At 42.8% G+C, this 18,893-nt stretch overlaps 1 protein-coding gene across 6 annotated transcripts in view; it reads left to right on the top strand.

Moving 5' to 3' along the window:
• Window positions 1–18,893, top strand: part of LOC112824854 (phosphatidylcholine translocator ABCB4) — a 58,335-nt gene that overhangs the window by 23,829 nt on the left and 15,613 nt on the right. For 5 of the 6 annotated variants that reach the window (XM_073898743.1, XM_073898742.1, XM_073898739.1 and 2 more), the window contains 7 exons: window positions 3,430–3,606; window positions 6,338–6,484; window positions 7,401–7,505; window positions 9,371–9,448; window positions 10,747–10,830; window positions 12,138–12,341; window positions 15,891–15,991. In XM_073898743.1, the coding sequence (XP_073754844.1) occupies window positions 3,430–3,606; window positions 6,338–6,484; window positions 7,401–7,505; window positions 9,371–9,448; window positions 10,747–10,830; window positions 12,138–12,341; window positions 15,891–15,991 (896 nt within the window). The remainder of the gene's footprint in view (window positions 1–3,429; window positions 3,607–6,337; window positions 6,485–7,400; window positions 7,506–9,370; window positions 9,449–10,746; window positions 10,831–12,137; window positions 12,342–15,890; window positions 15,992–18,893) is intronic. The other variant, XM_073898740.1, reaches the window with a different exon arrangement.

Genomic DNA, 18,893 nt, shown 5'->3' with positions numbered 1-18,893 from the left:
TGCTTTAAAAAAAACACTTTAAAAAAGGGTTAATTTTATGGTATGTGAAATGTTTTAATAAACTTATTTTTTTAAAAAAAGCATCTGACGGGTGCCTGGGTGGCTCAGTTGGTTAAGCGACTGCCTTCAGCTCAGGTCATGATCCTGGAGTCCTGGGATCGAGTCCCACATCAGGCTTCCTGCTCAGCAGGGAGGCTGCTTCTCCCTCTGACCCTCTTCCCTCTCGTGCTTTCTATCTCTCATTCTCTCTCTCTCTCAAATAAATAAATAAAATCTTTTTTAAAAAAAGCATCTGACACAAAATAGATGCATGATACATAATTAGTTACTGAAAATTTCAAAGTCCCCAGAGTGAAACTACCACATGAAATGATGGAAAATCTTGTAACTCTTGCTTCAATTTACCAGAGAATGTTTTCTGGGAGGAGGGGAGTAATTATAGTGTTTTTACTAGTTGCTTCTATATGGCCTAGCCATCACAGGATCTTTATCATTTCCCTCATTTAAAAAAATAAGTATAATGTTCCTTTAACTGTTTTAGTTTTCATTTTATTAATGGTTCCTATGGCTGTGTGGTTTTGCCTATGAAGACTACCTCAAATGAGGTAACCATGTTCTCCCCTGGCTGGCAGCTTCTGTGCCCCATAAAGAATGACCTTCCATTCCCACTGGCACTTAGGCTGGGAGGCCGCCAAGGGGGATAAGGAGAGCTCTGACCTTTCTATATCGTATTCCATAGCCCTTCTTTCCTAGGAAAAGTCGTACAATTGAAGATTGAACAGTGTCCTGTGATAGATGAGGCTTGTCACCAACTAATCCGTGGTTTCAGCGAGTCTTCGCTTGTTCAGCTCAAGATGACCACTCATGCTTCCACCAGCTCTGGCAAAATCTATGAATCTTAGTCCCCTTGAACTTCTCCACCTTGGCACTCTCACATTTCCCACTTCTGGGTTTGGCTTTGCCTCACCTATTTGTTGGTGCTGGTGCAGAGATGGAGGAAAGAGCCGCAGGGAGCCTGGGTGTTCACTAAATGCTAATGCCAATGTGCTGCTTTTTCTTCCAGTTCCAAAGACCAACCAATCTATGGTCAAAAAACCTTGTCTCGGTTTTGTTTCTAAGTAGAAAGGTCCTTGCTTTTTCATTAGGTAGACTGGTGGCTCTTGGTTGTTGCTTTCAAATGTATTTTAATTTTTTCCTGATTATAAATGTCATGCATTCTGATTTTTAAAAATCCAAGCATTAAAAAAAAAAAACCTCAAACATGACTATCTTAGAAATTTGAGAGATTCCCATAATCCAAACCCCTGTTGATAGCCACTAACAGACACTTGGTATTTATTTTCCATCTTTGCTAGCCTAAAAGAGCTAAACAGTATTTCCAGATTTCTTTCATTATTCATGAGATTGAGCATCTTTTCACGTGTTCATTGGCCATTTGTATTTTTTCCTCTGTTAAAGCATCTGTTCCTATTTTAGGACATTTTTCTCTTGGGTTGTTCATGATATTGACTTATAAGAACTCCTTGCATAAAAAGGAAATATACTCTTGCATGTATTGGAGATATTTTTCCTGCTTTTCTCTCTCTCTCTCTCTCTCTTTTTTTTAAGAGGGAAGGGGGAGAGAGAAAGCACCCATGCGCGTACACACACATGCGCACACTCGAGGGTGAGGGTCAGAGGGAGAGGCAGAATCTCAGACTCCCCACTGAGCGCGGAACCTGTCACAAATTCTATCCCACGACCCTGAGATCATGACCTGAGCAGAAATCAAGAGCCAGACGCTTAACTGAGCCACGCTGGTGCCCCCCTGCTTTGTTCTTTTAATTTTGCTTTGCAGTTTGGCTACCATAAAACTTTAAAATCGTATGTAATTATATTATTTTTTCCCTTCATGTGTTCAGGATGTGGAGCTGTTCTTAGAAAGGATATTCACCCATACTTTCTTTCAAGATTTGTTTTACTTTTTATAATTAAATATTTGGACCAGCTGAGGTATATTCAGGTGTAAGAAATAAGGGCTATTGGTTTTAAATAAATACTTTTCATCACCTGTTAAAGTGGCCATCTTGACTTTGGAGCTCAGTGACCTCAGCACCCACCAAGTGAGGGCTTTAGGTAAGGCACAGAAAAAAATATGGGAGAGAGAAAGGAATTGTTCATTTGGTCACAGAAGGCTAAAATCATAGCGGGCTTACTGGGAGAACTGTCCGTTGAGACACCCTTTGATAGCATGGAGATGACGAAAGGAGGAGAAAAGGTGTTCAAAGACGTGGTCCAGTTTGACTTGCCATGAGCTAGAGTTTGGGGGAGCCAGGCTTGAGTGTGTGGTGGGGACCTATGGAAGATTTTTTGAGCTGGGATGTGATTTGAGCAGAACTGTCCTTTAGGAAAATTAATCTGGCAGCGGTGTGGGAATGGCTGGAAGTGAGGATGCAGCGATCAGTTAGAAGACTAAGGCTTTAGGTTGGGTTGCGTTGGGAGATGGTATGAAATAGTTCCAGTGAGAAGCAAGCAGGGAAGTCCACCACGCAGAACATATCACTTGAACCACAGTTCAAGGCACATGAGAGATGTTTTGTCGGGTATTGAAAGCACAGCTGGAAAGCTAGGATCGGACGATACACAGAGCTCTGGAGAGGCCGCTGTAGGTGCAGTAAGGCACTTGTCATAGCATTGGGTTTGGGGACAGGACCTGAAGAAGAGGAGCAAAAACGTGACAATACTACAGTAACTCAGGTCCTAGATAAACCATTAAGAGGTTTAGACTCAAAGTTAGACTCCAGCATCGTTGGCTTGATGTTCCTCACCAGACATTAAGCCAGAGGTTGGAAAATCACCCTTCCCCTGGCCCCTTTAAGGAGAGAATTGATCCCAATGCAGGCAATGAGGCTTAGCCTGCAGGAGGGGTCACCTGGGGTGAGGTGAGTCTGAGCGGGATATAAGGAAGAAAATGAATGCACTTGGCCAGTCAAGGAAAGCAGTTTAATTGCCTCCCATGGGGAGTGACCAGCTTTTCCTTGGTTGTAGCTTTAAAAATGAGCCCTCAGTAATACTTCTATTTATTCTTCTTCCCTCTGGTGGTGGTTAGAACTTGTTTCCTGCATTCCCGAGTGCAGAGAAAATTCCTATGTACCTGTTAGATGATGGAAAATTTGCCTTTTAATTTTTAGGAAATACTTTTATGCTCCAAATTTTATATGGTTCAAATGAAATTTAACCTTTATGTTCTTTTTAACCTTTACCACAGCTTCTCTGTGTTGAAACACTTCTTTACAGTGTTCGAGCTAATCTTGATTGAGAAGCTGTTAGGGAATCGACAAGACAAGCCATGGCACATGTGATATTCAAAATGGCTTTATGGGTCTAACCTTGGAGGTTATATCCATCTAGAGACACACACGTGCACAACTTAACATTTTCTTCTTTCAGACATCAGGAAACCAGATCCAATCAGGAGAATTTGACCTTGAAATAAATAATGAAAACGCTGCAGCAGGTATGGCTCCAAGTGGCTGGAAATCTCGCATATTTAGGAATTCTACTCATAAAAGCCTTAGGAATTCACGGAAGTATCAGAATGACCTTGATGTGGAAACCGAAGAACTTGTAAGTTGTTTTTCACTTAAATCTTTTATGGTAGAGTTTTGCTGTTGAAATTCTTACATTTGCAAATATATTGCAGGCACAGACAATTCCTACTCTGAATGATACCCTTTCTGGAAAAAAGGAAATTTCAACTTTTAAATGCAATTGACAATGAATTAAAATCAATTCCAATTAAAAGTGGATTTCCAGGGGTGGGGGAGGAATAGATCCAGAAATGTAGTCTTTGTGTTTAGATGCTTAAAAGTAGACTTCTAGTTTGCTTTTCAGAGTCCATAGTCTCTCATGGTTCAGTTCTAGAGGGGAGAAGCGTGGGGGGATGGGTTAGCCTGGTGATGGGTATTAAAGAGGGCATGTTCTGCATGGAGCACTGGATGTTATATGCAAACAATGAATCATGGAACACTACATCAAAAACTAATGATGTATGGTGATTAACACAACATAAAAAATACTAAAAAGAAGTAAAACTTTTATTGGGCAAAAAAAAAAGTAGACATTCCATTCATCTTTGAGATCCAGAGATAAAGCTACAGTAAAAGGTCCTGATATTTACATTCTATTAGGAAGGATTACCTCTGATGGTCTATGCTGAAAAGCCAGAAAAACATCAGTTTAAACAGATTAAGAGTTTTTATTTCTCTTTCACCTAAGAAAGCCTTAGTGGTAAGCCCCCCAAGGCTGGTGTGGTGGTGTCTCCACAGTTCCCTTGGATTCAGGCTCCTTTCATTCTTATCTTCACTATGCTTGCTTGTGACTCCATCCTCAAGGATCTAAAAGGGCTCCTGGAGCTCCAGCCATAACATCCACAGTCCAAGCAGCAGGAAGAAACAAAGATTTTCTAGAAGTTCCCAGACAATACTTTTACTTACATGTCACTGGCCATAACTTAATCCCATGGCCATACCTAGCTACAAGGGAGGGTAAAAAAAAAATCTAATCTTTTTACTCTACGCATTGCCACTCTGAATTAGATTGGAATTCTCTTAGAAGGGCAGAATGTCCAAAAATAGCAAAATTGTATGTTCTTTAACACTTCCCATCTGAAGACTTGTGGTATCATTAATTCAAGTTAATAGAAACTTTTATAATTGTGAGGGAATCCATTCTAAGAGAAGGTATTTTCTTATTTCAAGAAATTGAAAACACATTTGGATGTTACTTGATAAATGTGGTTTATTTTTACTCCTGTGTTGGCCTGAAGAAACTAATCCTGCTGAGAGTTGATTGCATCTGTTTTTCTCTGCCCACAGTATTATTTACTGTAGAAGTTACAAGGGCTCTCTTAGAGGTCTTAATCTTGGTATATTTATGGAAAGAAGGACAGCAATTACACTATCGTGAAGTTACTTTATCTTAAGAGAAAGAATTCCAACCTACCCCCCTTTGGGCCATGGAAGTATCCACTTTTTATTTTCTCGTTTATCTTCAGAGCTATGCTGCTAAGTCTTTAGGGTCTGGCATTTGAGAGGACCACTTCTCTTGAAGAATTGCACAGAGAAGAGGGGGAGGCAGAAAATGCCACAATCAACAAGATTGTCCCAAGTACCATCAGAGAGGGTTTGACAACGTGTCCAAGGAGAGGGAGAAATTAAGCCTGATGAGAGGGACCTGGGGAGACCTGTTTGTGTTAAAGAGAGTAGTCTGAGGAAAAGGTTCATTTATCAGGCTGGAGACTAGGACTTAAAGATAACGCTAACTAGGGAATAAAATAAAATGAAAGAAAAGAAAAGAAAGAAAAATAAAAAATAAGAAAAGAAAATACAAGGAAAATACAAAGAAAAGAGAAGAGGAGAAAATACAAAGAAAATGGGTGGCTTGAAAAAAAAGAGCTGAGAAGAACCTACCACTATGTGCTCTGTTTCATAGAGACCCAAACGTGATCTCTGTAAACGACCGTAAAGCTATGGGATTCCATAGGCACTTTTTGTATCTAGTTTAATTCTAAAGGAGAATATTCTGACTATAGAGGTAGTTTATGTGACTTAAATCCTTCATGTTTGAGAAGACATTGAGTTCGACATTTGCTGAGAATCTGGTATGTGCCAGGTTTTGGGATAGTTTCTAGGGATATAAAGACATACCCTCTTCACCTTTAAGAACAAAACTCATATTTTAGAAGGAGGCATGTAAATACATAAGAAAAAAAAATCACAAAACGAGCTAAGCTTTGAAATAGGAGAAGCCTGCCAAGGAATAGTGATAAAAGAAAATGGGCATAATTAAGTTGATTTTGTGAGTGAGGACCATGTCCCAGAAAAGGGTAGCACTGGATGGGGTTCTGGGGGTGAGGAGACCAGGCCCGTGTTCTCAGGTTAATTATGGTGTCCCACATTTGTAAGGACCTTTATCCATCTGTTCATGGATATTGTTTCCTTTGACCCCAACATCATCCCTGAGTGGAGTTGCGACCTGAATCCCAGAGCGTTTTGTCCTGCCTCGCCTCCCTCTGCTGAAGCTGGAACAGAGATGGGCCGATGACACCATGGAAACTGCTTCTCGGGTGAACAAATCTCCCTCAGCTTACGCCGAGTAATCAGTGGCCCTTGTTAGGATTTTATAACAGAATGTCTCACTCTTCAGTAGTTGGACGTAGACAGGTCATTCTCTGCACCTCGCCTGCAAGTTCCTTGAGGGCAATGCTGTCTTTGTCTGCACACTCTGGTAACTGTTGTGTCATCACCAGTTGGTCCTGATACATGTATATTTGTGTGCATGTGTGTGTGTGCTCTAGGAAGAAAATGTGCCACCGGCGTCTTTCCTGAAGGTCTTGAAATTGAATAAGACGGAATGGCCGTACTTTGTGGTCGGCACTTTGTGTGCCATTGCTAATGGGGCGCTGCAGCCGGCGTTCTCCATCATATTCTCAGAAATGGTAGCGGTAAGTTTGCAGACATCGCTTAGCAGCTTGAATTAAATCCGTTCTCATCCCACCCTCACCACTTTGAAGTAAAGCAGCCTCATATTAAAGTACGCCAAAATTTTAAATTCCCTTGTGAGGAAAGCTGTGAGGCAAAAGAAAAAGTAGCCTTTCAACCCATTCCAAGTTAGGATATTAATGATATTATAAGTCAAAATCACTGATGGAGGCATTTAATTATGTCTCTTCATTGGGGTGAAACTGGGGTCAGGCAATCATCCCCTTCCCACCTGTGGAGACGAGATGCATGCTCACAGCATGGCTGGGGGGTGAAGGAAGGACAGGCTCAAGTCACAGCCTCTGAGAGGCCAGGTGCTCGGCACAGGCTGGACTGCCACTTCCCAGCTGTGCAAAACTTGGGCTAGATGCTGTCCCTCCTTGTACCTCCATTCCTTCATCTCTAAAATAAACGTACCTCACAGAATGGCTGAGGATGGAAGGAGATTATATAGATAACTCTCAGGTGAAGCATTTAAGAGTGTCTGCTTTGAAGTAAGTATTCAAAAAGCAATAGCAAGTACATCATTGCTTGAGCAATCCTTCCAAGGCCTGGGGAGTCGGAGACCTAGAAGACTCAGACTATCCAATTATTAACTTCAATGGGGGATATTTATAGGAACTTACTAGAAACGATGTGAAAGTTCTGGATGTGGGGAGTGGTGAAGGTTGCACCACATTGTGAATGAACTTCATGCCACTGCATTGGATACTTAAAAATGGTTACAATGGTAAATTTTTTGTTGTAGATATATTACAATAACCCCCCCCCACATGTTCAAAGCCTCATGTTTCAACTGTGATGCTCAAGCCATTTTTTTATGGGAAGAGTGAACAGGATCATATAATCCAAGTAGGCATTTTTAATGTTCTTTTGTAGGTTTTTGGACCAGGGGATGATGAAGTGAAGCAGCAGAAATGCAACATGTTCTCATTGCTTTTTTTAGGTCTGGGAATTATTTCCTTTTTTACTTTCTTCCTTCAGGTAGGTACCTATGATTTCATTTTCTCATCAAGTCTACATTCTGTTAGAGAATATAAATTATCTATTAGCTAGATTTTCATTACTTATTAATACACATTAATTATCAGTTAATCAAAACCTAACAGAGCTTGCAAGTCTTAGATTGAAATGAATTGCAGGGATGCCTGGGTGGCTCAGATGGTTAAGCATCTGCCTTCAGCTAAGGTCATGATCCCGGAGTCCTGGGATCGAGTCCCGCACGGGGCTCCCTGCTTAGTCGGGAGTCTGCTTCTCCCTCTGCTTGCCGCTCCCCCTGCTTGTGCTCTCTGTCTCTCTCTCTGACCAATAAAAGCTTAAAAAAATGAATTGCAAATGCAGTGTGTGAGGCTCTTTTCAGAGAGCAGTGTCCCTAAGCGGAAGGATTTGTGACTTCCCTGTGTGCTAAATTCTATTACATTCCAGGTTTGCCCACAGCAAACATTGATTACAAAGGAAAAAAGAGACTTGAATTCATAGGAGAACAGAAGTTCCAGTTAAACTCATGATAAACCAGAAAAAAAAGGCAGTACAACAGTATTCTCTTTTCTGCTGTGACTCTGTATACAATATGAAGTAACTTCTCTGATTTCATCAAGGAGGCTTGATGGATGAAGTCTGTGAAAAAACATGTGTCCTCTTGCATTTAGACATTGTGGCCCTGGCCAGAGTGAACTAGTCAGCCCTGCTCTGTTTGTCCTCTTCAACCTAGACTCCTAGTACATTTCTTCTGTCTCTGTACCTCAGCACCACGCGGACCTTTCTAACCCCGTCCGTTAAGTCAGCAAAATGAGCTTTCCTAGCCCCGTCCAGCGTGCTTGTCTTCTGTCATTGTTGAACCAATGGTAAAAGCAAGGCAAGCATTTTATTCAGAAATCGTTGCCTTACTAGTAGCAGCTCAGGGCTGCAGTCCAGCCCCAGGCCTCGGTGTATTTAGGGAGTGGAGCTGGATTTATAAATGTGTTTTGGAGGCTGGGACAACAGTGGGATGACCCATATGACGGCGGTGCCCACACGGTCCTTGAGCGATGTGCCCGCCAAGGAAGGAAGAGACCAGAGGCGTCAGGCCAGTCTCTGGCACCTGGGGCTGACACCTCCCCAGGCTCTGAGCACCCGTCCTCCTGGTTTCATAAAGACTCCTCATGTGTCCTCCCCAGAACACACTCTCCATACCTACACCAACACTCAGTGTGCCTGGAGGTTCTCGCCCATCCCAGGGGCCCTGGAAGCAGGCCTAGCTGTGGACATCTGGGCTGCTCTTCAGTTGGAACACGGTTTAGCTTAGAAAGAGGGAAATTTTCTGGCAGGGATGCTTGGGGATAAAGAATAGCCTAATTTTTCCCCAACCTGAGAGTAGGTGGAGCTGTGACAGAGAGCCAGCAAACTCATTTGGAACTTGTTACTACAGGCATCCTCTTCCCTCTGCCCTCCCCTCTCCACTGCGGGAGCCAAAATGTATCCCTGTACAGAGTTATGTTCCTTCTGTTTTCGACTGCCTGAAGTATCAGGAACACACTGAGAGTTACAATTACGTATGGTATTGTTCTTACTGAGATGTTGTCCTTGAAAGTTTGGAAGAGGAAATAGATTTAGAATGTTTCCAAAGCCAGAACTGGACTTCTGTCAGGTTTCTGGTGTTAGGATTCTTTCTGCATGCTAATGATCGGGCAGTACATGAATTTGAAGTTGGGACTTGGAATTAGCGTGTGGTCGTAGACTTGTGTTACCTGAATAGCAGATTAATATGTAAGTAACGTAAAAATCAATGTGAATATACCTGCTTCAGTCAGAATACTAATGATCAAAAAGGCACAATAGCTTTTTCCCACCCCCCCCCCCCCCCCAACCAGGGCTTCACGTTTGGGAAAGCTGGTGAGATCCTCACTACCAGGCTTCGCTCGTTGGCGTTTAGAGCAATGCTAAGACAGGTAGGTGTGCGCATTGGAGAATGCCTTCTGTTTGGATTTCCTTCGCTTGAAGCCTGTTTCTGTTGTTCTGGGTGTGCTAGTTCATGTTCGTACCTGCCTGCCGCACCCATGCGTTCCTGCAGGGTCTGGCCAGCATCCGGCCCACTGTCCTAGTCTCTGGAACATCCAGAGTCTTCTCAGGGATCTCAGGGGAGTAGGCTTGATTGAGATAGCTTGGAGGGGTTATTTTGCCACTATTTCTGTGCATGTGGATACTGTCCTTTCAAGGACCTGTAGCTCTTCTCTGGATTCTATGCAGGCCCTAGCAAGGCATTTGAGACTCCAGGATTCCTTTAAACAAAGGAAAAGGTGGTAGGTGCTCTTCACGATTGACTATGCTAATGATTTTCCCCAATGTTGGTAACTCTTTTGGTTTTGTCTTATTTGAGCTCTGTTTTCATATTAATTCCTTTGTTAATTCACTCAGTCATTACCAACTATGTACTAGTGTGCTGGTAGCTGGGACTATAAAATGCATTATCTACCCTATTGAGAAGTCCACAGTCTAGTGCGGAACATGTGGGAAAATGTACAAATTTCAATTCTCTGTTTTTATAGAGGAGGCTTAAGAGAGGGCCAGAATATTATCTATGCCCCTCACAGGAGTTGATTATATTCCTGTTCACAAAAGAGCCCATAACAGTTATCCTATTTTGGGCAGGTTTGAGTTTACAAACTTTTTTCCAGTATCTTTTAAGTGTCGCTAGGTAGGGACAATTACTTTCTATGAAACTAAAAGATGCTATGGATGAGTAGCCTATAGTTAAAATCATTTTTAACATACACCTTTCAATTCTTGTTTTAAAAAATAAATAAAACACAGTGAAAAACCAGGGCTGATTTTCTCATGCGTAGATTTTCAAGAGTTGTGTTGAGCACAACTCTAGCCCCTTTATGATGGTCATTACTCCATCAGGGAGGAAGTGTCCGTAGTGTATGTTGTAAGGATTCGGTGATGGCATGCCTGCCTGTGCCCCCCACCTCAGGTGCAGCTGGTGTGGAGCACAGCTGCAATCTAGAGAAGCCCTACCCCGTCCCCTGGCCCCCAGCAGAGCAGCCTGGAGCTGGGGTCCTAGTGGACCCCAAGGGTGCCTGCTCATGGCAGGGACCAGGGCTCTGCACTGCACGTCTCCTCTCCCCTAACTCCAGGGCCAAGTTAGGTGTAGATATTTCCAGCACTGAAGGTTGTGGAGGTTTCATCTACTTTTCTTTGCTTGTTTTAATTTTGAACTCATTTAAAGGTGTGTTTTGTGCCACAGGACATGAGCTGGTTTGATGATCATAAAAATAGTACTGGTGTGCTTTCTACAAGACTTGCAATGGATGCCTCCCGGGTCCAAGGAGTATGTAGACTTTGTTCTGTTTTTCTTTAATGTGTGTGTGTGTGTGTGTGTGTGTGTGTGTTTAAGATTTTATTTATCCATTTGAGAGAGTCAGTAAGCCCCCGGGGTGGGGGGGTGCCGAGGGAGAGGGACAAGCAGACTCCTCGCTGAACTCTGAGCCCTCCAGGCACAGGGCTTGGGCTTGATCCCCAACCCTGAGATCATGACCTGAGCCAAAATCAAGAGTCAGACGCTTTAACCAACTGAGCCACCCGGGTGCCCCTTCATTGTGGTTTTGAATTAACATACAGCATAGCTGCGTCAGTTAAGCTGCTTTCGGCTGCAAATGACAGAAAAACTCAAACGGACCTAAACATTAAGAGGAAGGCTGGACTTCAGGCTTGATTGATTCATTGACTCAAAAATGTCATGAAGGACACAAGTTTCCTGTGTGTGTGTGTGTGTGTGTGTGTGTGTGTGTGTGTGTGTGTGTGTGTGTGTGTGTGTGGCTCTGAGTGGCTTTGAGTCCTCCGAGGGGGCTCCATCCTAATACTCCTTGCCTCGCGGCCACGGGATGGCTGCCAGCCGCAAATGGAACAGTCCAGTGAGGAAACACCCATCCGTATCTCAACCACAAACCACCACCTTCCCTTAAATCTAAGTTTTTGGCTACTTTGGGTCATCTGTCCAAGCCTCAGCAGCTTACTGTTTCTGGGGACAGCTGCGCTCTCCTTGGCTGAGGTCCCCAGCCTTAGAGCTGAGGGCTGTTACTTTGAAGCTGCCAGCTTCCACCCAAGCCAGAAGCAGAAGTGGTGGGAGAGTCACTCGCAGTGTCCAGTGCACCTGCCCTCCTTTTCTGAGTCCTACAAACAGTAATTCAGCTCCATGCATGCTTGGTGGTGGATGGTCTCTTAAGATAGATGCGCTTTGTAGCAGATGGTCTCTTGCCGGTGTGTAAATGTCCCTCTTAGCCATGTGCAGCAAAGGGTTCTTAAAATGACCAGAGTATACTAGGGTTAGTTTTCTGTTAAATGTTGCCTTTGTGCCAAAGTACCTATGCCCCACATCCTCTCCCCAAGCTACTGACCTGGTTTTGCAAGGCTGTATTGGTGTGGGCAGACCAGGAAGGAGAACTGCAGGGCATGAGCAAAGAAAAACCTGCAGAGCCTCATGAGGGAGGCATGAGTGTCTTGGGTTGACTGCAAGGAAAGGAAGCAAACATAAGCCGGGCCCACAGCCCTCCCCTCCTCCTGACCCAGAAGCCTCAGACTGCACCTTATGCATTTGCAACTTAAAACACAGCTCCCCCTTTGCTTTTGCTCTTGCAGGCCACTGGGATGAGGTTGGCGTTAATTGCACAGAACACGGCTAACCTTGGAACTGGCATTATCATATCCTTTATCTATGGCTGGCAGTTGACCCTATTGCTTTTATCAGTTGTTCCCATCATTGCTGTATCAGGAATTGTTGAAATGAAAATGTTGGCCGGAAATGCCAAAAGAGATAAAAAAGAACTGGAGACTGCTGGAAAGGTGGGTCAAATAAGGCTTCAGTGGGTATAAGTAGTGTTTTTAGACATGTGTTTTAGTTGATTTCGTCCAAAGTGCGTGTTTGGATAAACTAAATGTGCTCCCTACAGCTGACAACTGTCACCGCTGCATGGAATATTTACTGTTATATTAATGCCGGTAACTTGATGATGGGATAATTAATGGAAGACTCTCAGCCTGTCAAACAGCACTTTATGTGTGGTTTTTAGAATTTCTGAATATCCGAAGTACATTTTACCTTTCATTTAATAGCCCAGTGTCATTGTTGAGACAAATATCACCCCTCTGTTACATGAGTAGTCCTTAGGACAGAGACTATAAGTGAATTGTTTAATTGCTGGTACTTTGGGAGATCTTTCCTTCTTGGCTGTGATTTCTACAATTACAGTGGGTAGCCACCAGATGGCAGTAAATGCTTCGATCTGTGGCTCCAACTATCGTGGCAATCGGGCAAACATTTCCTTTGCCTTCCTCTGTGCCCATTATTGTGTTAAGTATACTCCCTCACTGTAATCCCATGAGGCAGCTATTACTGTTATCCCAATTTTATAGATGAGGAACTAGGTAAAGGCATGGCCGGGATTCAAGTTCTGGTTTGATTTCAAAGCTCTTGACTCTGCAGTCTCTTGCTCATCTAAATCTACACAGAAACATTTTATTTACATGTACATGCATTTAACTATTGAAACTACAGCCAGGAATATTTTTACCTGTGTCAATATTATCCTTTATTGACACATTAGGAGAGGAAGCAGACAGTGATAAAAATTGGGATAGAGTTTCTGCAGCACCACACGAGGCAAAGCTCTTTTGCACATGAGGGCAACAGGCCTTCGCTATGGTTATGTGAGGTGGGGCAGGTAGGAGGCCCCCCGCCCATGGAAGATGGCATTCAGAGCTTCCGTGACTTGCTCCAGAAGTGTGTCCTGTCAGGAGTGAGATGAAAATTCCACCCAAGCGTGTTTGCACTAAGCCAGTTATGTCCAGTGAAGCCATTTCCCCTGGTCTCCTAACCCACGTCAGCCGCAGTGTGGTGTCGGTGTCCCCTCCCCGCCACGGTCCCCCGCTTACTCCTGGTGTGCAGCTCGTGTCCCCCCCTCCTTGGAGCCAGAGGCCTGTAGGCCACTTGATGGTCTGGGACTTGAGAAGCCCTGGGTGTTCACAGGGCTTGAAGATCCTCTTGGCTGCTGGCTGTGTATAATTGAGGGCATCGTTTCCTGGTCTTCTATTTGACACAACTAACTGCTGAAAAAACACTGTGATTTTTATTTCCTTTCTCCCCCAACCCTGGTCCTTCCACATTTCAGAAGGGAGCACTGTCAGTAGACAGAATGAAGATCACGTTTGCTTAGACTAGTTATATGAAAAAAAAAATCTTGAATCTAGTTAAGATTAAAGAAGGCTAATAACACTGAAAGGTATCAGAATTTTGGCAGGAGTAGGGCAGTGAGTAATGAGCTTATGGCAAATTAAACTTAGCGCCTTGGATTATTAGTCTTGGTCTTGCTAGTCATGGTGTGGGATACTGAAGAAGATCCCCAACTTCTCTGATCCTCCCTTCAAAGTTGAATGAAATGGGAACCTGTATCAGATAATGTCCTGTGTTCCTCCCAGCTAATACTCTTATTCTAGGAATCAGAATAACTCAGAGTGACCAAAATTATTTTTAATAGCCACTTAAACCTAATAAGGCTTTTTTAAAAATACAGTGTGAGAGATTAGAAATTTTAGATGTTAATTGTTAGCAATCAATCATAATTCAATTTTGTTTACTCAGTCAACTCTTGATAGAACATAGAATGAGGGTTAGAAAGAAGGTCCTGGAATTCTCCCACCCCCTTCACTGTCCTATGTTTTTTGTTCTTGTTTTCAAAAAGAAAACTCTTACTAACCCGGGTGCAGATAAATCATGGTTAAATTGCATCAGGATTTGGGATACGTTCCCATTTTCATTTTTCATAAAGGGCTTGGTAATGAGGGTGTTGACTCCCTGGCTGGTAAGGAGGTAGGGAGAGTCTGCATTTAACCCTCTTGACTCAGGCCCTGCCTCATGACTGAGATTACAGCCCTGCCGAACCAGGACTAGGCCTCAGAGCAATTAATCCATGACCAGAAAATCACGAGTTGAGTGTGAAGTCATTAACAACTAGCTTCTCCCTGTATACATTACAAAGAGGGGGAAGCAGAAAAGCATAAAGGGTTAAGAACAGGACTTGGCATCAGATAGCCTGATACGGAATCCTTGCCTACTTAATTTATTAACTCTAGGGCTTGAGGCAAGTCATTTGACTTATCCGTGTCTCAGTTCCTTCAGCTGTGACAAGAGGATATTGTTGACCTCACAGGGTTGTGTGAGGTGAAGTGGGAGCCTGTCAGTGACAGGAAGTACCACCACCTGGCACAGAATAAAAACTCACTAGTGTGCCCCAGTCCAGCCATCATTCCTGCTAGATTTTTCATTTCTAACTAAAGAGAGGTTAGTCAGCCTGAGGTAGCAAATATCTTGCCTTCACCTGGTTGCAAAAGAACTGAGGTAAAAAGTCTGAAAGCAGAGAAAACAAAAACGTAAAACTAAAATCTGATGCTCTTTGTGGTCATGGATTTAGATAAGTCAGCTGCAGAACTAGGCTTTAACCTTCATAGCTAAGTCACAGACTATTAACATGAGTCCAGGGTGGTTTGGCCGGAAAAGTCAGAGAACTGCTCCGGCCAGTTTGGGTAAAAAGGGATTTGAGGTAAGGAGGCACAGAACTGCAGGGAATACAGATGGAGGATGTCCCTGTAAAGTCGCAGGCTCTCAGAGCCACACGCTCCCCTGTGTCGGAGTCTCTCTACACCTTTGTTCCATTCCTCACCTGCTAAGGATTCAGACCAGCTGCCTCCACATGCCCAGTGGCGCTCCCCAAATGGAGACCTTCCTCTCCGGATCCACACAACCTCTCTGTCCCAGCCGTGGCCTCCATCCAAGTCCAGGAAGTGGATGAGTCTGGTGTCCATCCCTGGTTTAAGCGGAGACTGAAGGCAGGGTCATGTTGTTTATAGTTGGGATCTTCGTTCTAGCTGTGACTGACCGGTCTCTAAGGAGGGATACATGCATGGGGGAAATGACTGGCACCTCCAATGGGTCCTTAGAAATCACGTAGCCTAATGCCCTCTTTTAGGACCCTACCCTGTGAAGAAAGCAAAGCCACCAAAGGCTGTGACAAAAGCCAGTAATTAAAGTAACCGACTGGTGGCAGGGCTGGGAATAAAATTCGGTTTCTGGTGTCCAGACCACCATGCTTGGTCTCAGCTTGTCAGTCTCCCCGGGCATATGAAGACTCGCCTGCCATATCTGGTACAACCAGATTTGCTTTTAAGATGGGCAGTTCTGTCATAGAGCTCATCTTGAAAACACGTTATGCCTTTGCTTTCAAAATTGAAGGAATTAAAAACCTGTCAACATAAACTTCAGGATTCCACCAAAGTTTGTAATTTTCATTATCCAGGAGTAAAACCCCACTTCTAATCAAGATCTGTTCTACGTTACAGATTGCAACAGAAGCAATAGAAAATATTAGGACAGTTGTGTCCTTAACCCAGGAAAGAAAATTTGAATCGATGTATGTTGAAAAATTATATGGAGCTTACAGGTAACGAACATAAATGACTTTTACTAAGAACCCAGTGCTTTCCTGAGGCTTAAAAATTGTTCCCAAAAGATAATAAAACTTCTCCAAAAAAAAAAAAAAAAGCCTGTAAGGATGACATTTTTTCAATAGCTCACTGAGAATAAGTAGCTTTTTGATGCAACTGGGCTATAGGATTGGATTTTTACATCTCTTCTTTTTAAATTAAATTTTATTTTATTATGTTAGTCACCATACATTACATCATTAGTTTTTGATGTGCTGATCCACTATTCACTGTTTGCGTATAACACCCAGTGCTCCATGCAGAACGTGCCCTCTTTAATACCCATCACCAGGCTAACCCATCCCCCCAACTCCCCCTCCCCTCTAGAACCCTCAGTTTGTTTCTCAGAGTCCATCATCTCTCATGGCTCATCTCTCCCTCCAATTTCCCCCCCTTCGTTTTTCCCTTCCTTCTCCTAATGTCCTCCATGCTGTTCCTTATGTTCCACAAATAAGTGAAACCATATGATAATTGACTTTCTCTGCTTGGCTTACTTCACTTAGCGTAATCTCCTCCAGTCCCATCCATGTTGATGTAAAAGTTGGGTATTCATCCTTTCTGATGGCTGAGTAATATTCCATTGTATATATGGACCACATCTTCTTTATCCATTCGTCTGTGGAAGGGCGTCTCGGCTCTTTCCACAGTTTGGCTATTGTGGACATTGCTGCTATGAACATTGGGGTGCATGTGGCCCTTCTTTTCACTACCTCTGTGTCTTTGTGGTAAATACCCAGTAGTCCAATAGCTGGGTCATAGGGTAGCTCTAGTTTTAATTTTTTGAGGCACCTCCACACCGTTTTCCAAAGTGGCTGTACCAACTTGCATTCCCACCAACAGTGTAAGAGGGTTCCTCTTTCTCCACAACCTCTCCAACATTTGTTGTTTCTTGCCTTGTCAGTTTTTGCCATTCTAACTGGTGTAAGGTGGTATCTTAATGTGGTTTTCATTTGAATTTCCCTGATGGCTAATGAGGATGAATATTGTTTCATGTGTCTGTTAGCCATTTGGATGTCTTCTTTGGAGAAGTGTCTGTTCATGTCTTCTGCCCATTTTTTGACTTAATTGTTTTTTGGGTGTTGAGTTTGAGAAGTTCTGTATAGATCTTAGAAATCAGCACTTTGTCTATAGTGTCATTTGCAAATATCTTCTCCCATTCTGTGGGTTGCCTCTTTGTTTTGTTGACTGTTTCCTTTGCTGTGCAGAAGCGTTTTATCTTGATGAAGTCCCAAAAGTTCATTTTTGCTTTTGCTTCACTAGCCTTTGGAGAGGTATCTTGAAAGAAGTTGCTGTGGCCGATGTCAAAGAGGTTACTGCTTATGTTCTTCTCTAGGATTTTGATGGATTCCTGTCTCACATTGAGGTCTTTCATCCATTTTGAGTTTATCTTTGTGTATGGTGTTAGAGAATGGTCGAGTTTCATTCTTCTCTATATAGCTGTCCAATTGTCCCAGCACCATTTATTGAAGAGACTTTTTTCCATTGCATATTCTTTCCTGCTTTGTCGAAGATTATTTGACCATAGAGTTGAGGGTCCATATCTGGGCTCTGTATTCTGTTCCATTGATCTGTGTGTCTGTTTTTGTGCCAGTACCATGCTGTCTTGGTGATCACTGCTTTGTAATATACCTTGAAATCAGACAATGTGATGCCCCCAGCTTTGTTTTTCTTTTTCAACATTTCCTTGGCGATTCAGGGTCTTTTCTGATTCCATACAAATTTTAGAATTGTTTATTCCAACACTTTGAAAAATGTCATTGGAATTTTGATCGGGATGGCATTGAAGGTATAGATTGCTCTGGGTACCATAGACCTTTTTAAATGTTTATTCTTCTGATCCATGCTTATGGAATGTTTTTTCATCTTTTTTGTCTTCTTCAATTTCTTTCATGAGTGTTCTGTAGTTCCTAGAGTATAGATCCTTTACCTCTTTGGTTAGGTTTATTCCGAGATATGTTATGGTTTTTGGTGCTATTGTAAATGGAATCGTTTCTCTAATTTCTCTTTCTACAGTTGCATTGTTAGTGTATAAAAAGCAACTGATTTCTGTGCATTGATTTTGTATCCTGCCACATTACTGAATTGCTGTATGAGTGCTAGTAATTTGGGGGTGGAGTCTTTTGGATTTTCCACATAAAGTATCATGTCATCTGTGAAGAGAGAGAGTTTGACTTCTTCTTTGCTAATTTGAATACCTTTTATTTCCTTTTGTTGTCTGATTGCTGTTGCTAGGACTTCTAGTACTATGTTGAACAATAGTGGCGAGAGTGGGCATCCTTGATGTGTTCCTGATCTTAAGGGAAAGGCTCTCGGCTTTTCCCCATTGAGGAGGATATTCGCTGTGGGTTTTTCATAGATGGATTTTATGAACTAAAGGAATGTTCTCTCTATCCCTATACTCTGAAGAGTTTTAATCAGGAAAGAATGCTGTATTTTGTCAAATGCTTTTTCTGCATCAACTGAGAGAACCATATGGTTCGTCTCTCTCCTATTATTAATGTGTTCTATCACATTGATTGATTTGCGAATGTTGAACCACCCTTGTATCCCGGGGATAAATCTCACTTGGTCGTGGTGGATGATCCTTTTAATGTATTGTTGGATCCTATTAGCTAGGATTTTTGTTGAGAATTTTGGAATCCATATTCATCAGGGATACCGGTTTGAAATTCTCCTTTTTGATGGGGTCTTTGCCTGGTTTGGGGATTAAGGTAATGCTGGCCTCATAGGATGAATCTGGAAGCTTTCCTTCTGTTTCTATTTTTTGAAACAGCTTCAGGAGGCTAGCTATTATTCCTTCTTTGAATGTTTGTTAGAATTCCCCAGGGACTCCATCAGGCCCTGGACTTTTGTTTTTTG

The sequence above is a fragment of the Callorhinus ursinus genome, unplaced genomic scaffold, assembly GCF_003265705.2.
Source record: "Callorhinus ursinus isolate GAN/ISIS: 27379988/994484 unplaced genomic scaffold, GSC_fseal_2.0 scaffold12, whole genome shotgun sequence".
NCBI classification, from domain to species: Eukaryota; Metazoa; Chordata; class Mammalia; order Carnivora; family Otariidae; genus Callorhinus; species Callorhinus ursinus.
The sequence above is the reverse complement of the archived record's forward strand: the minus strand, read 5'-3'. Positions and strand labels throughout refer to the sequence as shown.